This window comes from Halichoerus grypus, chromosome 2 (assembly GCF_964656455.1).
Source record: "Halichoerus grypus chromosome 2, mHalGry1.hap1.1, whole genome shotgun sequence".
NCBI lineage: Eukaryota > Metazoa > Chordata > Mammalia > Carnivora > Phocidae > Halichoerus > Halichoerus grypus.
In genome coordinates, this window is record NC_135713.1 from 150,095,513 (window position 1) to 150,112,560 (window position 17,048).

The 17,048-nt window shown below is 60.3% G+C and overlaps 1 protein-coding gene across 6 annotated transcripts in view; it reads left to right on the top strand.

Moving 5' to 3' along the window:
• SPNS3 (SPNS lysolipid transporter 3, sphingosine-1-phosphate (putative)) overlaps positions 1-14,174 on the top strand; it is a 35,564-nt gene extending 21,390 nt beyond the window's left edge. For 2 of the 6 annotated variants that reach the window (XM_078067743.1, XM_036078395.2), the window contains exons 9-13: positions 6,498-6,563; positions 11,519-11,617; positions 11,701-11,872; positions 12,453-12,582; positions 12,703-14,174. In XM_078067743.1, coding sequence (XP_077923869.1) covers positions 6,498-6,563; positions 11,519-11,617; positions 11,701-11,872; positions 12,453-12,580 — 465 coding nt within the window. In that variant the 3' untranslated portion in view covers positions 12,581-12,582; positions 12,703-14,174. Of the gene's footprint in view, positions 1-6,497; positions 6,564-9,728; positions 9,924-11,518; positions 11,618-11,700; positions 11,873-12,452; positions 12,583-12,702 lie in introns of those variants that run through there. The other 4 variants (XM_036078397.2, XM_078067744.1, XR_013445917.1 and 1 more) reach the window with 4 other exon arrangements.
• Positions 14,175-17,048: the final 2,874 nt, after the last annotated feature.

The following is a 17,048-nucleotide window of genomic DNA, read 5'->3' on the forward strand; positions in this document are numbered from 1 at the left end:
CCTGCTCCGCGGGAAGCCTGCTTCTCCCTCTCCCACTCCCCCTGCTTGTGTTCCCTCTCTCGCTGTGTCTCTCTCTGTCAAATAAATAAGTACAATCTTTAAAAAAAAAAAAAGAATTCGATTTTCGACATGTATAATTTGAGATGCCTCTTCGGGCATTAGCTGGAGACGTCAAGGTTTGAGTCTGAAGCTCGGGAGAGCGGTCTTGGCGGTCAGGTGAAGCCGCGAGGCTGAGCGGGGTTGCCAGGAGCGCGTGCGCAGAGGGGAGGACCACGGCTGGAGGGAGCGCTCCATGCCAGGGCGTGGGTGCCTCCCGCTCTACCGCGCCCCCCTCCGCTCTACCGCGAGGTCTGGAGGGGGCAGACGGTTCAGCTCCCCACACTGTATCACATGCGTATCTTCCTTTGCGGGAAACTTAAAACACAAACGCCACAGCGGAAAGTGCAAGGAGGAAAATAACAGTTATCCACATTCCTATCCCCAGAATTGACTGCTCTCAGCATCTGGGCCTGTTTGTTTCTGCTTTTGTTTTTTAATTAGGTGACCATCATTCCATATGTGTCTCCGTAGATGGACACCAATTTGTGTTTCCATAAATATTTTTGTTAAAATGAGGTCATATAGTAGTGCAATTTTAAAACCAGATTTATTGAGATGTAATTCATGGCCCATACCATTCGCCCCTTCAAAGCGAACAGTTCATTGGCTCTTAGTATATTCAGAGCTGTGCAATCATCACATCAATTTTGGAACATTTTTATCACCCCTAAAGGAAGTTTCACATCTGTTAATCAGTCCCTCCCCGTTTCCCCAAGCCACCCCTACCCCAGCCCTGGGTAACCACTAATCCACTTTCTGTCCTATAGATTTGTTCATTCTGGATATTTCCCATAAATTGAATCATACATTTAGTTAATTTATATGAATTACCTGAAGAAATTGAAGCAAAGTAAAAGGGATTGTTTAAGTTCAAATTAATTTTTTTTTAAAGATTTTATTTATTTATTTGACAGAGAGAGACACAGCGAGAGAGAGAACACAAGCAGGGGGAGTGGGAGAGGGAGAAGCAGGCTTCCTGCTGAGCAGGGAGCCCGATGCGGGGCTCCATCCCAGGACCCTGGGATCATGACCTGAGCCGAAGGCAGACGCCCAACCACTGAGCCACCCAGGCGCCCCTTAAGTTCAAATTAATTTTAAGATTTTGGACTTAGTGGCGAATCCTGACCTGGAAAGAGAGCACCTGCCTTCTCTCTGTCTCCCATCTTATCTCCACAGGCTCCCGGTTCATGTTACGTGATTATTTTCACTTTTGCTGGATTACAACCCCCACAGTCCAAGCATGACACTCACAGATGTTTGGGGGAGTCCCAGGTTGAATGGGTTCAGCACCCGCCAACCTCCATTCCTGGTCTTCGTTTGGGTTCAGCTCCTACCTGGGTGGATTCTGGGGTGAAGCAGTTTGTATCTAGAGAGACTTCTCCTTCGGTCCGTTCGTCTGTGAGGCTGTCTTCTCTTGGACTCTTCCCTTGAACGACATCTAACTGGGTCTGATACTCTTGGATCACAGTTTCATTCCCTGCTGCTCTGCATTTCTTCTGTTGTCTTTTAGCATCAAATATTGCTGTGGAGGATAAAGTTAGCCTAATGGCTTTTTTTTTTTTAAGATTTTATTTATTTGAGAGAGAGAGAGAGTGAGCGTGAGCATGACTGGAGGAAGGGGCAGAGGGAGAGAATATCCAAGCAGACTCCCACTGAGCATGGAGCCCCACGCGGGGCTTGATCCCATGACCCTGAGATCATGACGGGAGCTGAAGTCGAGAGTCAGATACTTAACCAACTGAGCCACCCAGGCGCCCCTAGTTAGCCTAATGTTTAAAAAAATCCTTAATGTTGACTCATTTTCCCCAGCTGGATACCTGAAGATTTCATTATTTTTTCTTTTTTTTTTTTTTTTTAAGATTTTATTTATTTTATTTGACAGAGAGAGAGACAGCAAGAGAGGGAATACAAGCAGGGGGAGTGGGGGAGGGAGAAGCAGGCTTCCCGCGGAGCAGGGAGCCCGATGTGGGGCTCGATCCCAGGACCCTGGGATCATGACCTGAGCCGAAGGCAGACGCTTAACGACTGAGCCACCCAGGCGCCCCCATTATTTATTCTTGAAATTCAATGGCTCAGCCAGCATATTAGTTATCTCGTGTTATGTAACAAATCACCCCCAAACTTAGCAGTTTAAGACAAAACACACATGCTGTCTCACAGCCTCTGGGGGTCAGGTGCCGGGCTGGACCCGGCTGGGCCCTCCACTTCACAATCTCTCCCAGGCTGGGGTGGGTGCTGGCCCAGGGTCTGCAGTGTCATCCGAAGGCCTGACGGGGCGGGATCCACGACCATGCTCACGGGTGGTTGTTGGCAGCTTTCAGACCCTTGTGCATCGTTGGTTGAGGGCCTCGGTTCCTGGCCGCAGGTGCTTGCTGCGTGGGCCTCTGTCTCCTGGCAGCTCACGCCTTCCAACGTGCTGGCTGGGAAGGGGCTAGCTGGGTCTATTGATAAGGGAGTCCCGGTCTTCTCTGCCCTTCTCGTTCCTCTCTGTCCTCTGTGCCGAGCCTGGGCATGAGCGGCTCTGCTCCGATGCTGAACTTGCTTCAACACTGCGGAGAGGCTCTCCCAGCCTTCCCTGGGGCCATTCCCCCCTCACTGGGGCTGCGCGTTGGGGCTCCGGTCAGGCAGTGGGGAGTCTTTGTTAGAGCCCTGGGCCCTGCCATCCTCTGGGGGGTAAGTAAAGGCTCTGGTGCACACAGGGTCCTCCTACTTACCTTCCCGGGGAGCCCCTCTGGCCTCGAGTGAAATCCGTAACGGGTCATTGCTCATCTTCTCCACTTTTCCCCATTTCTCCCCAGCAGCCTCCCCTCTGGTTCCCAGTTAGGGGTGGGAACAAAGGACCACTACTCAGTTCACTTTCTTCCAACTGTGGTGGCTCTGGGGAGACTGAGAAGTTCTGTACTCCAGAATTATGTAATGTTTGTCTCATTAGGTTTTGTTCTTTTCTTTGGTGAAAAACATATTTTTTCTGACTTACTGTTTTTTGCTTTTGGGGGGAAGGGAAGCCTGCGATGCAGTCCAACCCTCTGTCTTTACACGGGAGTTGCCCCAGATGATGTGTAAGGCCCCTTCCAGCCCAAACGAGACCCTAACTCTGAGTCTCTGCCCGCCCAGGAGAGCCAGCTCTCACCAAGTCCTTTCCCTCAGGGAGGGGACGCTGCCCTCCTCAGCCCCGAGGACTCCTGAGCAAGGACCAGGGATGGGAGTATCTGCCCGGCCAGCCACCCCCGGGGGACTCAGAGGAGGCGGGCAGGGTCAGCAAGGATTCTCTGGTCCCTGGGGCGGCCCAGACAGCTGGGCTGGGCAGGTGCCCCAGCTCTGGGGGACTGTCCTACAACTTGGTCCTTGGGGGACTTCTCTTTCGCTTGCATCTTGAACTGGAGTAGCCAGCCTGGCCAGGGGCTGCCTGGGAGGGACCAAGAGGGACCACCCGCCCTTGCTCTGAGGGCTGTAGCTCCCTGCCAGGATCTAGCAGGTGTCTCTTCTTGGACAGGCAGCAACACCCACCCAGAGAGGCTGCAGTCTGCTGAGTTTTCCAGGAGGACGGCAGAACTCAGCCTCCTCGCTGCCTCGCTCCCCACCTGCCTGCCTCCCAGGTTGCCGGGGCCACTGCCAGACCCCGGGAACTGAGCGGTGCCCTCGCGCCCTGACGCCAGTCCCTGCAATTACCGGTTGGCAGGCCCAGGGGCAAAGTGTGCCAGCCGGCCTGGTAGCTTGCTGGCAGCCAGCGTGTGCCTGGGGCCTGTCCTGAGCGGCTTAGCCACACGGGGCACGGAGTCGATCCGAGGGAGGCCTAGGATCCAATCCTCGCGGTTCTGAGCTCAGTTACTGCCGCCTGGAAGACTGGCCCCTCCCCGCCACAGGGGTCTGCCTCCCCCCAAGCCCCCCTGTGTGTGCACCCGGAGAGTTGTGTGCAAGGTGTGCACACATCCACGAGGCCGCCAGAACACGCGCGTACCCACGCATTCACCCCGGCAGGCCCGTACCATCGCCACATGTGGAGGTGCTTTGGAAGTCATCCCTGTTGGCTCACATGCATGTACACGTGGTGTGAGTTGTGTGTGTCCGCGTGCGTGTGCACACGCGTGAGGAGTCTGTGCACACTTGTGTGGCTGCAGTGTGTGTGAGCACATGTGCGTGAGTCATGGGAGGCACGTAGAGTATGAGCGCATGTGTCTCTGGCCGGGGTGACTAAGGCCGGGGACATTCACCCTCACTGCCCCAGCTCGAGGGGGAAATCCTCTTGGGTCTGAAAGGAAAAGGCCAGGGGCTGAGGGGCTCCCCGTTTCTCAGGCTCCAGGCAGCGTTCCCAGGCCCTCTCACCCGGGGAACGAAGTCAGGGTGCAGGGAAGCATGCAAGGCGCTAAGGGGACGAGCCGCTAAGGGGACAAGGGCAGAGTCAGACCTCCCGCTCGGAAGTCCCCTCGGGGGCTGGTGTTGGGAGGCATGGCGGGGCCTGGGAACCTGGTGAGGAGGAGAGGGGAGGCCTGGACCAGGCCAGCAGCGGCGGCCGGAGGAGGGGGCGGAGCTGAGCGACGTTAGGGTGGGAATGGACCACAAGCACGTAGGAGCCCCCACCCCCATGTCCAGCCCCAGTGGCCAGGTGTAGCGGGCTTTCCCAGACAGCTTGCTGGGGGCAGCCTGTCCTGGGGTCTGTCCTGGCTGCCGTGGCTGTCCTGGCCGGCAGGAGGAGAGACAGGGCTTGGGGACCGGCTGGTGGGAGGCGCCTGTGGCCCTCTGGGCAGAGGGCGTCCAGGAGGAGCCCGGGGCTGTGAACAGCCAGCTACGTCCCTCGAGGGGACTCGACCCCAAACCAGGGCCCTTTCAGTTGGGTGTTCGCTGGAGTCCGTGTTGGCCACGGGAGCCCCCGAGCTCCGAGACCCAGTTGGCATGCGGCCCACAGGGGCCATAGCAGCACAGGCCGCGGGTGGCCCACCCCTTTGTGGGAGAGCCCTCCTGGCGCCTCGGGAGCCTCTGTAATTACAGGGCCAGGAGGTGGCCGCTCCCAGCCCGGCCTTCACCCCGCGAAGCCGCGTGTGGAGGATTGGTGACCGGGTGGTTTCCAGGTGTGTCTCAGGAAACCTGGCATCCCTGGCAGCCTGTGGCTGTGGCCTCCGCCTGCGGGCTCTATTCTGGGGTCGGGATCCACCCCGCTCCAGCTGGAGGAAGGAAAAGGTGTATTTCAGTACGTCCTGTGGGTGTGGGGGAGCCGGGGAGAGACCAGCTCCTTGGCCCAGGGTGCGGGGTGTGAGGAGCGACGGACGGCTGTCCAGGGGCGGGGAGGGCGGGGAGGGCGGGGAGGGCGGGGAGGGCGGCCGGGCTTTCTTGTGGCCCCAGGAGGCCGGGGTGGCAGACCCTTTCGGGCTGGAATGCGGGTCTGCGGCCACCTGAGACCTGCCCCAGCAACTCCCCGATTCCCACCCCATGGGTGCCCAGCCCCGGGCCGCAGAGTTCCCCAGTCTGGGCAGAGGGCGGGGGACTGGTCGCACGGAGGGAGCTCACGCCCCTGCCCCCCAGCACAGGGGGCCCATATCCCAGCTGTCTGCCTCCTGGGGGCTCTTCGGCCGGGTCCTGCCCTTCCCTCTGGGCTCTGCTTAGCGCCACCTCCACCCGAGGCCTCCCCATCCTGGGCTTCCCTCTGACTCCACTCTGCCGGCCTCATCTTGCATAGGGCCAGCAGCAGGGGTGAGGGTGTGCGGGCCTGGGAGGTGGGTGTCATGACCCTCGCCGGCAGGGGTGGCCAAGAGGGTGGACGTGCTGGTGCCTGGGAGGAGCAGGCTCCTTCCCTTCCTCTGCCCTGGGTGTTTGCAGGCCTTTGGGAACCAGAGCCCGGGCTGACCCGGGCACAGCCCCGTGACTCCAGGAATGACTAATTCCACTCCAGCAATAAGCTCTTGGAGGCTCTGAGAAATGACTTTTTTCCCCCTTCTTGCTGCTTCATTAAGCTCTTCCTGAGTGAGTGGAATGAGGATTGTCCTAATCCCCTGGCATGAGGCAGGGGGCTCAGGGACTGGGCGAGACAGGTCCACGGTGGCCCCTAGTCTCTGGCAGACACGGGGCAGGGAGGGCCAGGAACACAAGGTTATGCCAGCCCCACAGGTGCCAGGATGGCGGGGAGGTGCGCTGGACAGGCCTGGAAGTCCTGACTGCTCTCCTACTGGGCCCCAGGAGGGACCTCAAGGCCTGGGCCTGGGGGCCTGGGGGCCTGGCCCTCTCCTCTGGGTCATGGCCACCAGCCTGCCCAGACTGGAATGTCCACCCACCCTCCAGGCTGCTGGAACTGAAGAAACAGTTCAGGCCTCGCCTACCCCAGCGAATCAAATCCCATCGGCCCCTTTCTCCCTGCAGGCAGGAAGAGAATGCAGGGAGGGGTCGGTGACTGGGGTCCTTGTCCACAGGTGTTCCTGGCCCTCGGGGAGCTGCTTCTGTCCTGCAACTGGGCGGTGGTCGCTGACATCCTGCTGGTAGGTGTGGGGGGGCTGGTCCTGGGGCCTCTTGAGTGGAGGGAGCTGGAGTCTGTCTGCTCGGGGCTGGGAGGGGCTTCTGAGACCATGGGGTAGGGGAGCAAGGTCATCCTGATACTCTCAAACATATCCTCGGACCATCACCTCCATTTTGCAGATGAGCAGATGGAGGCTCAGAGAGGGCAGGTGCCCGGACCAAGGTCACACAGCATGCAAAGGCACCGAGCCAGAACAGGAGCCCAGGCCCCGTCTCAAGCACCCCCTCTTCCTTGACTACACTTCTCAGCAAGCAGGCTCTTTGGCCTAGGCTCTGGGTGTGTGGATGGGGATGTGGGACTTCAGGGTTATAGCCACTGAGCCAGGTGGGTCCAGGCTGCCCGGCAAGGGGCCAGCTCGGGCTATAACGAGGCCTGGTGCCGGCCCAGCCACGTGACTGTGGTATGTCTAGAGTCCGGCGTGGCCCATCTGAGCCTCACGCTCTCCGTCCAGCCTCCCTGCCTCCCTTTAGGAGATGTCAGGGGAGGACTTTGGACACTAGTGAGCTGTGCCCTTGTGGGTAACACAGGACCTGGGACCCGGAGACCCCCACGGGCCTCCTCCGGCCTCCTGGAAGGCTGGCATAGCCCAGCCCTGTGCACAGGAGAGCCAGGGAGGCTGGCGATGGGCTGACAGCGTCCTGAGGTGACAGGTACCAGGGCTTGGCCCACACCTGGACTTCAGCCCTGCTTCTGCCACTTCCTAGCTGCGTGTGACCTGGGCAAGTCACTCTGTGGCTCTGGGCCTCAGTTTCCCCGTGGGAACAACGGGGTGAGATACTTGTGGGTTACTGTGGGCGTGAAATGACAAGGGTGCCGGCCGGAGCTCCTCACAGGGCTCTCGCCCTTCTCGCCTCCTGGCTCCCAAAGGATGCCTGCGCCCTCAAAGCTGAGTTTGAAAGGGCCATCGAGGCCTACTTGAATACTGCCGTTGACGGGATGCTCACTCCCTGCCTAGACTTCTGCCCCGCACCCCATGGCCCAGGCTCAGTGGGTATAGACAGTGCTGCCCTTTGACGCCCCGGGGGCGTATCAGCTGCAGGGCTCCTCCCTCCAGCCCGAGGACCACTCAGCCACAGATCCGATGAATGGCCCTGGGCCTCAGTTTCCTAGTCTATAAAAAGGAGCGATCATAACTGGCCTGGCAGGGTGAGCCAGGAGAGCCCTCAGTAGACGGGAACGTGCCAGCAAACGTCTCCCCTGGGGTTGCCCACTGTTAGGCACGGGGAGCTTAACCACCCCGACCCGGCATCTCGGACGTCCAGCTGGAGCTGAAACCCGCCCCCGCATCTTCCTCCAGCCCCCATGACACTGCCCCCTTTCCACACGGCAGCCCCACAGATGTGCGAGGACGTGGCCGTGTCCCCCCAGCGTCTGTGTTTGCAAGAATGATTAACCTGGCAGGACCTCTGTAGAGCTGTCGCGGGGGGACAGGGCAGCCAGCCGCGGTCTGACCCATGCGGCCCGGCTGGGGAGCTGTCTGGAGCTGCCCAGGGGGCTGTGCTAGCGGTGGCCCAGCCGACCAGGCCTTCCCTGGGGTCCTCCCCTGGCTTGGAGGCAGCGAGTCTCTCCATCCCAGGAAGGCTTTCTGCACCCCCTTCCTCCCTCCGGAAGCCCCTCAGTGAAAGATTGCCTTTAGACCCTTTGGTGGTGGGAGCTGGACCAATCCTTGTGGTCCTTGGAGCTCAGTCGTCCCACAGAGAAAGTGGGGAGGCTCCAGGAGGGAGTGGTCTTGGGCCAAATGCAGGTGGGGGGCAGGCTGTGGGGGATGGGGTACGTGCCGCAGAGGGGCAGGCGTGGGAGGTGACAGCGGCTCGGAGGGCAAGCAGCTGTGTGGACGGAGGGCGGGTGGTAGCGGGAGCCTCGGAGGGTCGCTGGAAGCTGGTGTTGGTTTCCAGCAGTGAGGCACCCCAGGGACAGGCGGGCAGGACCGCAGAGAGGGGTCTACGGGGGTGGGATCCAGCCAGGACGCGTGTGGGGGCACCGGAGTGCAGGAGGCCCCAGCTCCTGAGGCCCGGGAGGGCCCGGGAGCCAGGAGGCCCTGCACTGGGCATATTCCCAAGGGGTCGGTGGCGGCTGCACGCCCCACATCAGGCTGCGAGGGACACCGTTCTCTCTGGCCCTCTGATCCACAAGGAGAACCCAGACTCTCTCTGGGGAAGAGACTGCAAAAGCTGCCTGGTCCAGGGGCTCTCGCACCTCAGTGAGCGTAGGAACCAGGTTTGGGGAGCTTGTTACAAACTCTGCTTCCTCAGAGTCTGCCTCAGTGGGTCTCTGCGGGCGTCCAACGGTGTGCCTTCCTCGTGAACTTCCCACGTGGTCCTGATATGGATGCTCCTCAGAGCACCCCCGGAGAACACTGGTCTAGCGCAGCCGGCTCCCCAGTCCGCGAACCGCCTGCAGGCTCTGTCCTTGATCCCATGCCCCTCTGACGGGAGGCTCACTCCCTGAACCCCAAGAAGCCCCTGCCTCCCGAAGGCTCAGTGAGGAAAAGGGTCTGGCTCCCTCACAGCCAAGGCCCTCTAGACCCACCTCCAGCACCCCCTCCCAGCCCTCCGGAGGCAGACCCCTTGGAGGGTCCTGCTCCCAGGGAGGCTGGGATCGTGTCCCCCCAGGCTGAGTTCCCTGCGCCCCCTGACTGATGCCGTCTCCAGCTGTCTCACAAGCCCCCTGTGTGTCTGGGCCCCATGAGGGCGGCCTGGAGCCAACCTTCCCACTGCTAGCATCAGGGACGAGAGCAGAAGTGGAACTCACCTGCTCTCCCAGGTCAGGTCTGTCCTCCTGCACAGAGCTCCCCTGGCCCCCCTGAGGGCATCACCCTCCTGTTCTTCCCGGGCCCTAGTAGTCTCAGTGCTTCCCTGCTCTGCCCACCCATCGGTCCCACCCTCCCCAGTGCAGCGGGGTGTGAGGGCTGAGTGGGGAGTGCAGGAGGCAGGCTGCCAGGGAGCCCGTACCTGGTGGTCGCTGCTCTGACGTTCTGCGGGCCCTTGGTTGGCGCGGGTTATGTCCCATACTAAAAAGGGAACAGCTCTTCTGAGAAAGGAGAGTCAGAAACAGAGGTGCTTTGTCTCAGAATAGAGTGGGCCTGCGGTTTTAGGAACCCAAAGCCTCTAACTTCTAAAATTACCAGCTTTGGCCCCCCCGGGCTGCATGGAGCCAACGCAACGGAACAGGTTGGGGACCCACAGCTCCAGCCCCTGGCAGCAGAACCTGGTCTGGGCCCAGCACTTCCTGGGGGCGCGGAAGGGACCTGACTCTGAGGGTCTAAGCAGCCGGCATGGACTTCTCCTGCGCCCACCCTCCAGAACCAGCGGTGCATAATCACGTAATTATGGGGCAAGAAGGAGGCACGCGGGGCCGGTGCAAAGCCAAGCTCAGCTCCTTCTCTGGCCTGTTGGCAGGTCCCAGTGAGGGGGGCAGGTCCAGCTTCTCTCGCCGCCTGGACAGAGTGGCTCAGTGTCTGACCTGGGGCCCCCGCTGCACAGTCTCACCGGCCTGTCTTGTGACCCCCAGGTGCTGGGCTCCTGCCTCCACACCTCTGCTCACTCTGCTCCCCCCCTGGAACGCCTGTCCCTCTCTCTCTGCCAGTCGTCCGCGTGCAGGGCGGGGGCGAGCTTGTCCTTCTGTCTTCCAAGCATTCTACAGCAGACAAACAGCATCTCAGGACAGGCTCCTCCTCGCTTGTAACACATCCTGGAGGAGCAGGCCCGGGGTCAAATCCCAGTCCTGCTATTTCCTGCGGGGTGACCCTGGAGAGGGGACCCACTCTCCCTGGGGAGAGTTCCCTCATCTGTGACCCGGGGATAATAATCATGCCTCCCTCTTGGGGTGCTTGAGTGGATAAAGAAAATGTATATATGAGATCTATAAAATGCATACGGGAAGCATTTAATACATGCCAGTTGTTAATCTCTGCTGGGCTCAGGTTATGGACACCTAGGTCTTGGGGATGAGCCCCCCCTTTGGGACTGTGAGGCCGCTGCTTGAACCCCTCCCTTGTGGCAAGCCTGGCACCTGGCTGGTTCTACTGGACTTGTCTGCTGGGCGGACTTCAGGCTAGTCCTCTCTGGGCCTGGCGCCCCGTTGTGCCCCAGGGAGCTCGAGAGAAGTCCGACAGGGGCCTTGCTGCCCAGACGGTGTGTGTGGGGGGAGGACAATGGAGGGACCTTCCAGTGTGGGGGGTGCACGTTCAGGTGGGGTGCACACGGGCTGTAGGGCAGGCACCCGAACTCTGGGAGGGTCAGTCCTGAAGGACAAATAGGGATGCTCCGGCTGGACCGGAGCGGGGCAGGCTGGCCAGGCAGAAGGGTCTGGAAGTGTTCTGCCTCCTGGGGTCACAGGGCATTATTTCGGTCTGCTGTCTGCATGAAGAGTGATAATGAACATATCCCCCCAGTAGGTCCTGTAATTATCCCCATTGGGGGACGCGGACGCTGAGGTCACACAGCTAGTGAGTGGGGGGTCTGGGATTGGAACCCAGACACTCCGACTCCAGAACTCATACCCTCTTCCAGGGCTCATGGGGGTCTCTCCAGGAAGGCTGCCTTTGGTCTCTGCCCAGTGGGGCTTGAACTTCCTGAGAGAAGGGCCGAGCCCTCTGTGCCCCGCGTCTGGGCATCCGTGCCCATGCCGGCCTGCACTCCCGCCTCCGTTCCTGCAGTCACAGCCCTGCCTGGTCCCTGCCCGGTCCCAGAGCAAGCCCTCGAGAGGGGGGCCCTCATCCGGGGCCGTGGCACCCCCACCCCTTGGAGGGGCCTGACGTTCCAGTGGTGGGGTGTCGCTAACCCCCTTCCATCCCACTGGCTTGGCCAGCCTGCCCCAACTCTGGGCGGTCCCAGCGGGGAGCAGGAGGTGGGAAGGAGGGGCGCCCGCGCTCTGCCCTTGCTTGGGGAGCTCCCCTGATACTCCTGTGTTTTGCAGTCTGTGGTGGTGCCCCGGTGCCGAGGGACAGCAGGGGCGCTTCAGATCACGATGGGCCACATCCTGGGGGACGCCGGCAGCCCTTACCTCACTGGCCTTGTAAGGGTGGCTCCCGGTGGGGGCGGGGGGCAGCCACTGCAGGCTGGCCGGGCGGGCCTGGCAGACGCAGCCTCTCTCTGCAGATCTCCAGCACCCTGAGGGCCGGGCGCCCCGACTCCTACCTGCAGTCCTTCCTCAGCCTTCAGCAGAGCTTCCTGTGCTGCACCTTCGTCATCGCCCTGGGTGGCGGTTGCTTCCTGCTAACCGCGCTGCAGCTGGAGAGGGACCAGGCCGGGGCCCAGCAGCCGGGCACAGGTACCCCCAGCCCTCCCACCTCGGCCAGGCTCGGGGCTGAGCCTCACAGGAGCAGGGAGCACGGGCCACCCCCGGAGCCTGCTGATTTGTTAATTTGTTCATTCATTCAAAAGTGGTCATTACTATGTGCCAGATGCAGGGGAGTGAACACCTGGGATGCTCTAGGAGATAGAGACAGACAAGAAACAGGAAGAGCAAAAGATAGAGTACGTTCAAGGTGATCAGTGCTACGGAGAGGTGTAAAGTAGGCCGGGGGGACGGGAAAACATGGGGGCAGCCTGCAGCTGTTGAAAGGCTTGTCCTAGAGGTCCTCACTGCACAGGGGACATTGGAGCAGAGGTTTGGAGGAGGTGAGGCAGTGAGCCATGCGGCTATCTGGGGGAATGGGCTCCCGGCACACAGCCAGCCAGTGCAAAGGCCCTGAGGTGAGAACGTGGGTGACGTGGCTGGAGCGGGAGCGAGGGGGGGGGTGGTAGGGATGAGGCCGGAGCAGGCACTTGGGGGCCTTGTAGGGACTGTGGCCTCAACTTTGAGACTGTGTCGTTTCCTGCAGATGGGCCCCAACGTGTTTTATTTACAGTGCGAAAGCTGTATAGTGTGGTTGCTGTGTGCAGAACAGACTGGGGGGTCAGCGTGGAGGCAGGGGGCCACCGGAGGCTCCGCATCACCAGGGGAAGCGGTGGGGCTGGGACCTTGGGGTGGCCTTGAAGGTAAGGAGAACGGGTCGCATCTGGAGCTCATTCTGACAGCAGATGTGAGGGGTTTCCCAGCCCGGTCCCAAGGCACCTTCTGCCCCCTTTGGGGCTGGCTGAGCATCTTTCCTCCCGCAGGGACCCCTGGCAGCGAGGACACAGAGAGCCGAGCCCTGCTCTCCGGCACGGGTGCCGCCGCCGAGGACCCCTGAGGCCCCTGCGCCCCAGCGAGGAGGTCCCACTCGCCTGCTGCACCCCTCCCGCCAGCCCCGGCAGCCTCAGTGCCTCTGTCCCCGTTTGGCCTTGGCTCCGGGACCCCGGCCGAGCTGCACCTGCCACTGCTTCACTCCCAGCTGGAGAGCTGGGAGTGCCTGAGGCCGGGCTGGGGACTGAGCTGTCCGCACTCTCTGCTGGGAGTGGGGGCCGGAGAGGAAGAGGAGGGCAGGGCTGCAGGGCTGCTCCCCACCCTGGACCCCTCACTCTGCAGGGCAGGAGGGCACAGGACACCCCTTTGCCAGGGTCACCCTCTGAACAAAAGGGGGGCATCCGATAGTCTTGAGGGAGGTTTCACTCTGCTGCCCATGTGGCTTCAAGCTCCTGGAGGAGGAAGGGCGTCAGATCCCCCACAGACTCAGCTGCCCTGGGACCACGCGGGGGAGGGGGCTCACAGCCCGGTCCCTGCCCACTGCTCATGCTCCGACCCCGGAACAGCGCCTGGGGCGGGCTGGCTCTGCGGGCCTCGCGCTTGCCACTGGGTTCAGCGCAGCTGGGCGCGGCAGGAGACCAACAGCTTCCAGGCGGGCAGCAGTGGGGAGGCGTGTTCTTTCTGCCCCGTGAGCACCAGCTTCTCTCCCCCTGCCCTGGTGCCTGGCCAGCAGGGGCCTGCCTCCCAGCAGCAGACTCACGCTCACCTCCTGACCCTGCCTCCCTGCCCCTACTGCTGGACAGACAAGCTCCGGGAGCTGGGCCCCCCAGCTCAGCTCCCCCATCCTCAGCCCTTCCTCAGGAGTGGCCACTGCTAGGCTGACCAGCCCCTCCACCCACAATCTGACCCTTGGAGCGCATAAAACAGGCTGCCCCTGAACTTATAAGGAAAAACCTGCACCGGTTACGGTGTTTGCAGGGGATCCCACATCTCCAAGCAGTTTTCTCCTGGCCTCCACTCATTTCTGACCCTGTGTACCGGGAGATAAGGTTAGAGTCCCCGCCCAGGGTAAGGGTTCAGTCCTACAAGACTGCTCACCCCAGCCCTGCCCACTGGATGGGCCAAGCACAGGTCCACATTGTCAGCTGTGCTTCTAACTGACCAGCTGTGAATCAGAGGCTCCCGTGCCCCCTCCTCAGGTTCTGTTAATCTGCTAGAGCGGCTCGCAGAGCTCAGGAAACTCATTTACTCATTAGATCACCGGTTTATAATAAAGGGCACAACTCAGGGACAGCAGGTGGGAGGGAGGCCCAGGGCGAGGTGTGGGGCAGGGGCAGGGCCGCCGTGCCCCCTCCAGGAGCCCCATCCACCAGCACCCCCGCGTGCTCACCCTATTCTTTTTGGCTTTCGTGGACGCTTCTTTACTTAGACACCATTGATTAAACCATTGGCTTTTGGTGATCGATTCGGCCTCCAGCCAGTCAGTCATCCGTCCACATTGGTCAGTGGGGGGACTGGGAGTTCTCCTGGCCTCCAGCCTCCCCTTAGGTGGGGTCCAAATGCCACCTCATTAACAAACAAAAGGCACCTTTAGGTCTCTCAGCATTTAGGAAATTCCAAGGGTTTTAGGAGTTCTGTGCCGGAAACAGGATGAAGACCAAACTTATAAGTCCCACGATCACACTTGCTTTCTCCTGAGAAGGAGACACCCAGTCTGTGGGGGGGCCAGGATGCCATGGACCCGCTCGGCAGCACCGGCTATGTGAGCTGGTTCATTTCCTGTAGCTCAGACTCCCAGCTGTGTTTTAAGAGGGGTGTTGAATGTGGCTTTTCCAGCCCCCATTGTATGACTCTCACAGGCTGGGTCCAGGCCCACGGAAGCCCCGCTTCAGGATCCGAACTTTCCTCCCTGCGCCCCTGGAAAAGATCCCTGAGAGGCTCAGTTCCCAGAAAATGGGCGAGGGCTTCCCAAGAGTCAAAAGAGCCACCCCACCTCCCCCACCCCAGAGTCCAGAGGCTGGGAGGAAGATCGGAAACCTCATCCATACGACTGCCAGAAATAGGCGGTGGGCAGAGACGCTGACTCTGACCCTGCCCTTGGACCTCACAGTCCAACCCAGGGCAGGGTAACACCAGGCCAGGCGTGGCACACCTGTGGGCAGAGGAAAGCGTTCCGTCCCCCAGGAGCCTCTGCGCAGGTGGGGGGCAAACAGCAGGAGAAGGTGTGGGGGAAGGGCACTCCCCCTGGAGAGGGTGGGCCCCGCAGACGTGCAGGGGGAGGGCCAGAAGGCTTCTGTGATCTTGCAGCCTTGTGTGTGCTTTGGGGGCAGGAGAGACTGGCTGGGACCTGGGGCTTGAATCCTGAACCCAGGGTTCTTCTCAGTGTATCCCGGTGTTTGGGTCGCTGGGCTGGGCAGGGTGGGGCTTGCTAGGACTGAGCTGGACAGAATGCCCAGCTCGGAGGTTATAGGGTGTTCTCATCTAAAGTTTGGGGTCAGGGTTGGGGCCTGGGCTGGCGGACTCCGGGAGTGAGACCAGGGCCTACTCTGCTGGTGGTCCTGGCCCAGCTGTGCTCACACTCCCACCACTCCTGTCTCACGGGGCTGTCACTCAGGCCTCGCTGCTCTGGGGCACAGGTGTGGGTCCCTGAGAGCCCAGCCGCTCAGGCCGGAGCTGAGGAGTGGTCAATCGATCACACCTGTCTGGCCTAAAGGACAATTCTGAGCAATCCCAGAGGCCCCGAGACTCTTGATAGCCTCGTTCGTGGGGAATGCACGGCTCAGCAGGCCCAGGCCCTTAAGCCTGACCCACCCCTCAGCGTGTTCACTGCTCGTCCCAGACAACACGTGCATTCTAGCATTCTAGCTCCCGGCTGTCATCGGGACACGCAGGTGTGTCTGTCAGAGTGCTCATCTCTGTGTCCGCGTGCGAGGGTGTGAGGGTGTGGTGGTAGGTCTGCTCTTCCTCCACCCTGACCTCAGGCTTGGAGGGTGGGGCACGGGCCTTGAGGTGGTCACCCCAGCCCTGGCTTATTCCCCTGCAACACCAGACACTGTTCAGTCCGTCTCATTCCCTGCGGTGCACGTCATTCCTCCATGTCTGAGTGGGAATGTGAAGTGTCGGTTGAATGCGGCCTCTCGAGACAGAGCCGGCAGGAGGCCGCTGGCGCCAAGCTTTACCCACACAGGAAGGTACGGGACTGCGCGCCCGTGTGATTCTGCTGGTTAGGGTTGGAGGGCTGTGTGCAGAAGACACCGAGTGGCCATCTTGGGCAAGAGAGGGATTTGTTGGAAGCACATTAGGAGCTCACAGAATTGATGGGAACAATGCAGATTTGGGAGCAGGGCTCCTGGGCCGTCTTACTGGGGACCTTCCCCAAAGTGCCAGACGATTTTCCCTATTTTCCTGCCCCCTACTTCAGATTTAAAGCCCGGGGCAAGAGAGTCCAGTTGGACCCTGTGGCCATTCCTTGATGTTTAGCTCCGTTAAGCCCAGGACACCAGGGTGCTGCTGGGAAGGGGGTTGGACTCTGAATATCAAAACAGAACAGCAATGAAAGGAAAACAAACACACACGAAGATGGTGTCCATTATAATGATCTTGGGCAGGCCACGGGCCCTCTCTCAGACGCAGCCTCTCGGCAGGACCGCGAAGAAGCTGGGCTCAGGATCCTTCAAGGGATTCTTTGTTTCTGATAGTCTGAGTCCATGATCAAAGGAGACTGAAGCTTCTATCATTTAGAAAGCATTAAAAATGTTCAAATGACAGAACAGGGACTTCTGTGTTTGTGGGGACTCAGAGCCATCTGTTCTGAGCAGGAGAGAGAGACAGGGACAGAGCATTCTGAGCAGGACTCGCGAGGCAGGCCCAGGCTGGGGGGTGGAGGGCCCCGGACAAGTCCCCTGCTTGGCAACAGTAGGAGCAGAGAGGGGCTGCCGCCTCCCCAGGGCTGGGTGCTGACCTGTGGAAAAGGTAATAGGAGGGTGGAGGCAAGGGGCACATGGAAGCTAATGGAGGGTGGAGTCAGTCAGGGAGAAAATGCCTTTTCCAGAGGGGCTAGGAGAGGAATCTGGCTGGTTTCTGAGTCACTCAGAGCAACAGATACATGATGCAAATCAACACACACTTCCTGTGCACCTGCTAAATGTCATTTACTCATTCAATCAACAAACATTCTCTGGGCACCTCCTTTGCACTGGGCTGTGGAGATGAATCAGACAGTATGGGCCCCTGAGGCTCACAGTTGGGGGTGGGGTGGGGGGGTGGACTTATGTACAAACATAATCAACACAATGAGTTTGGTGTGAGGGAAGCATACACAGGTTACTCAAGTATCCCA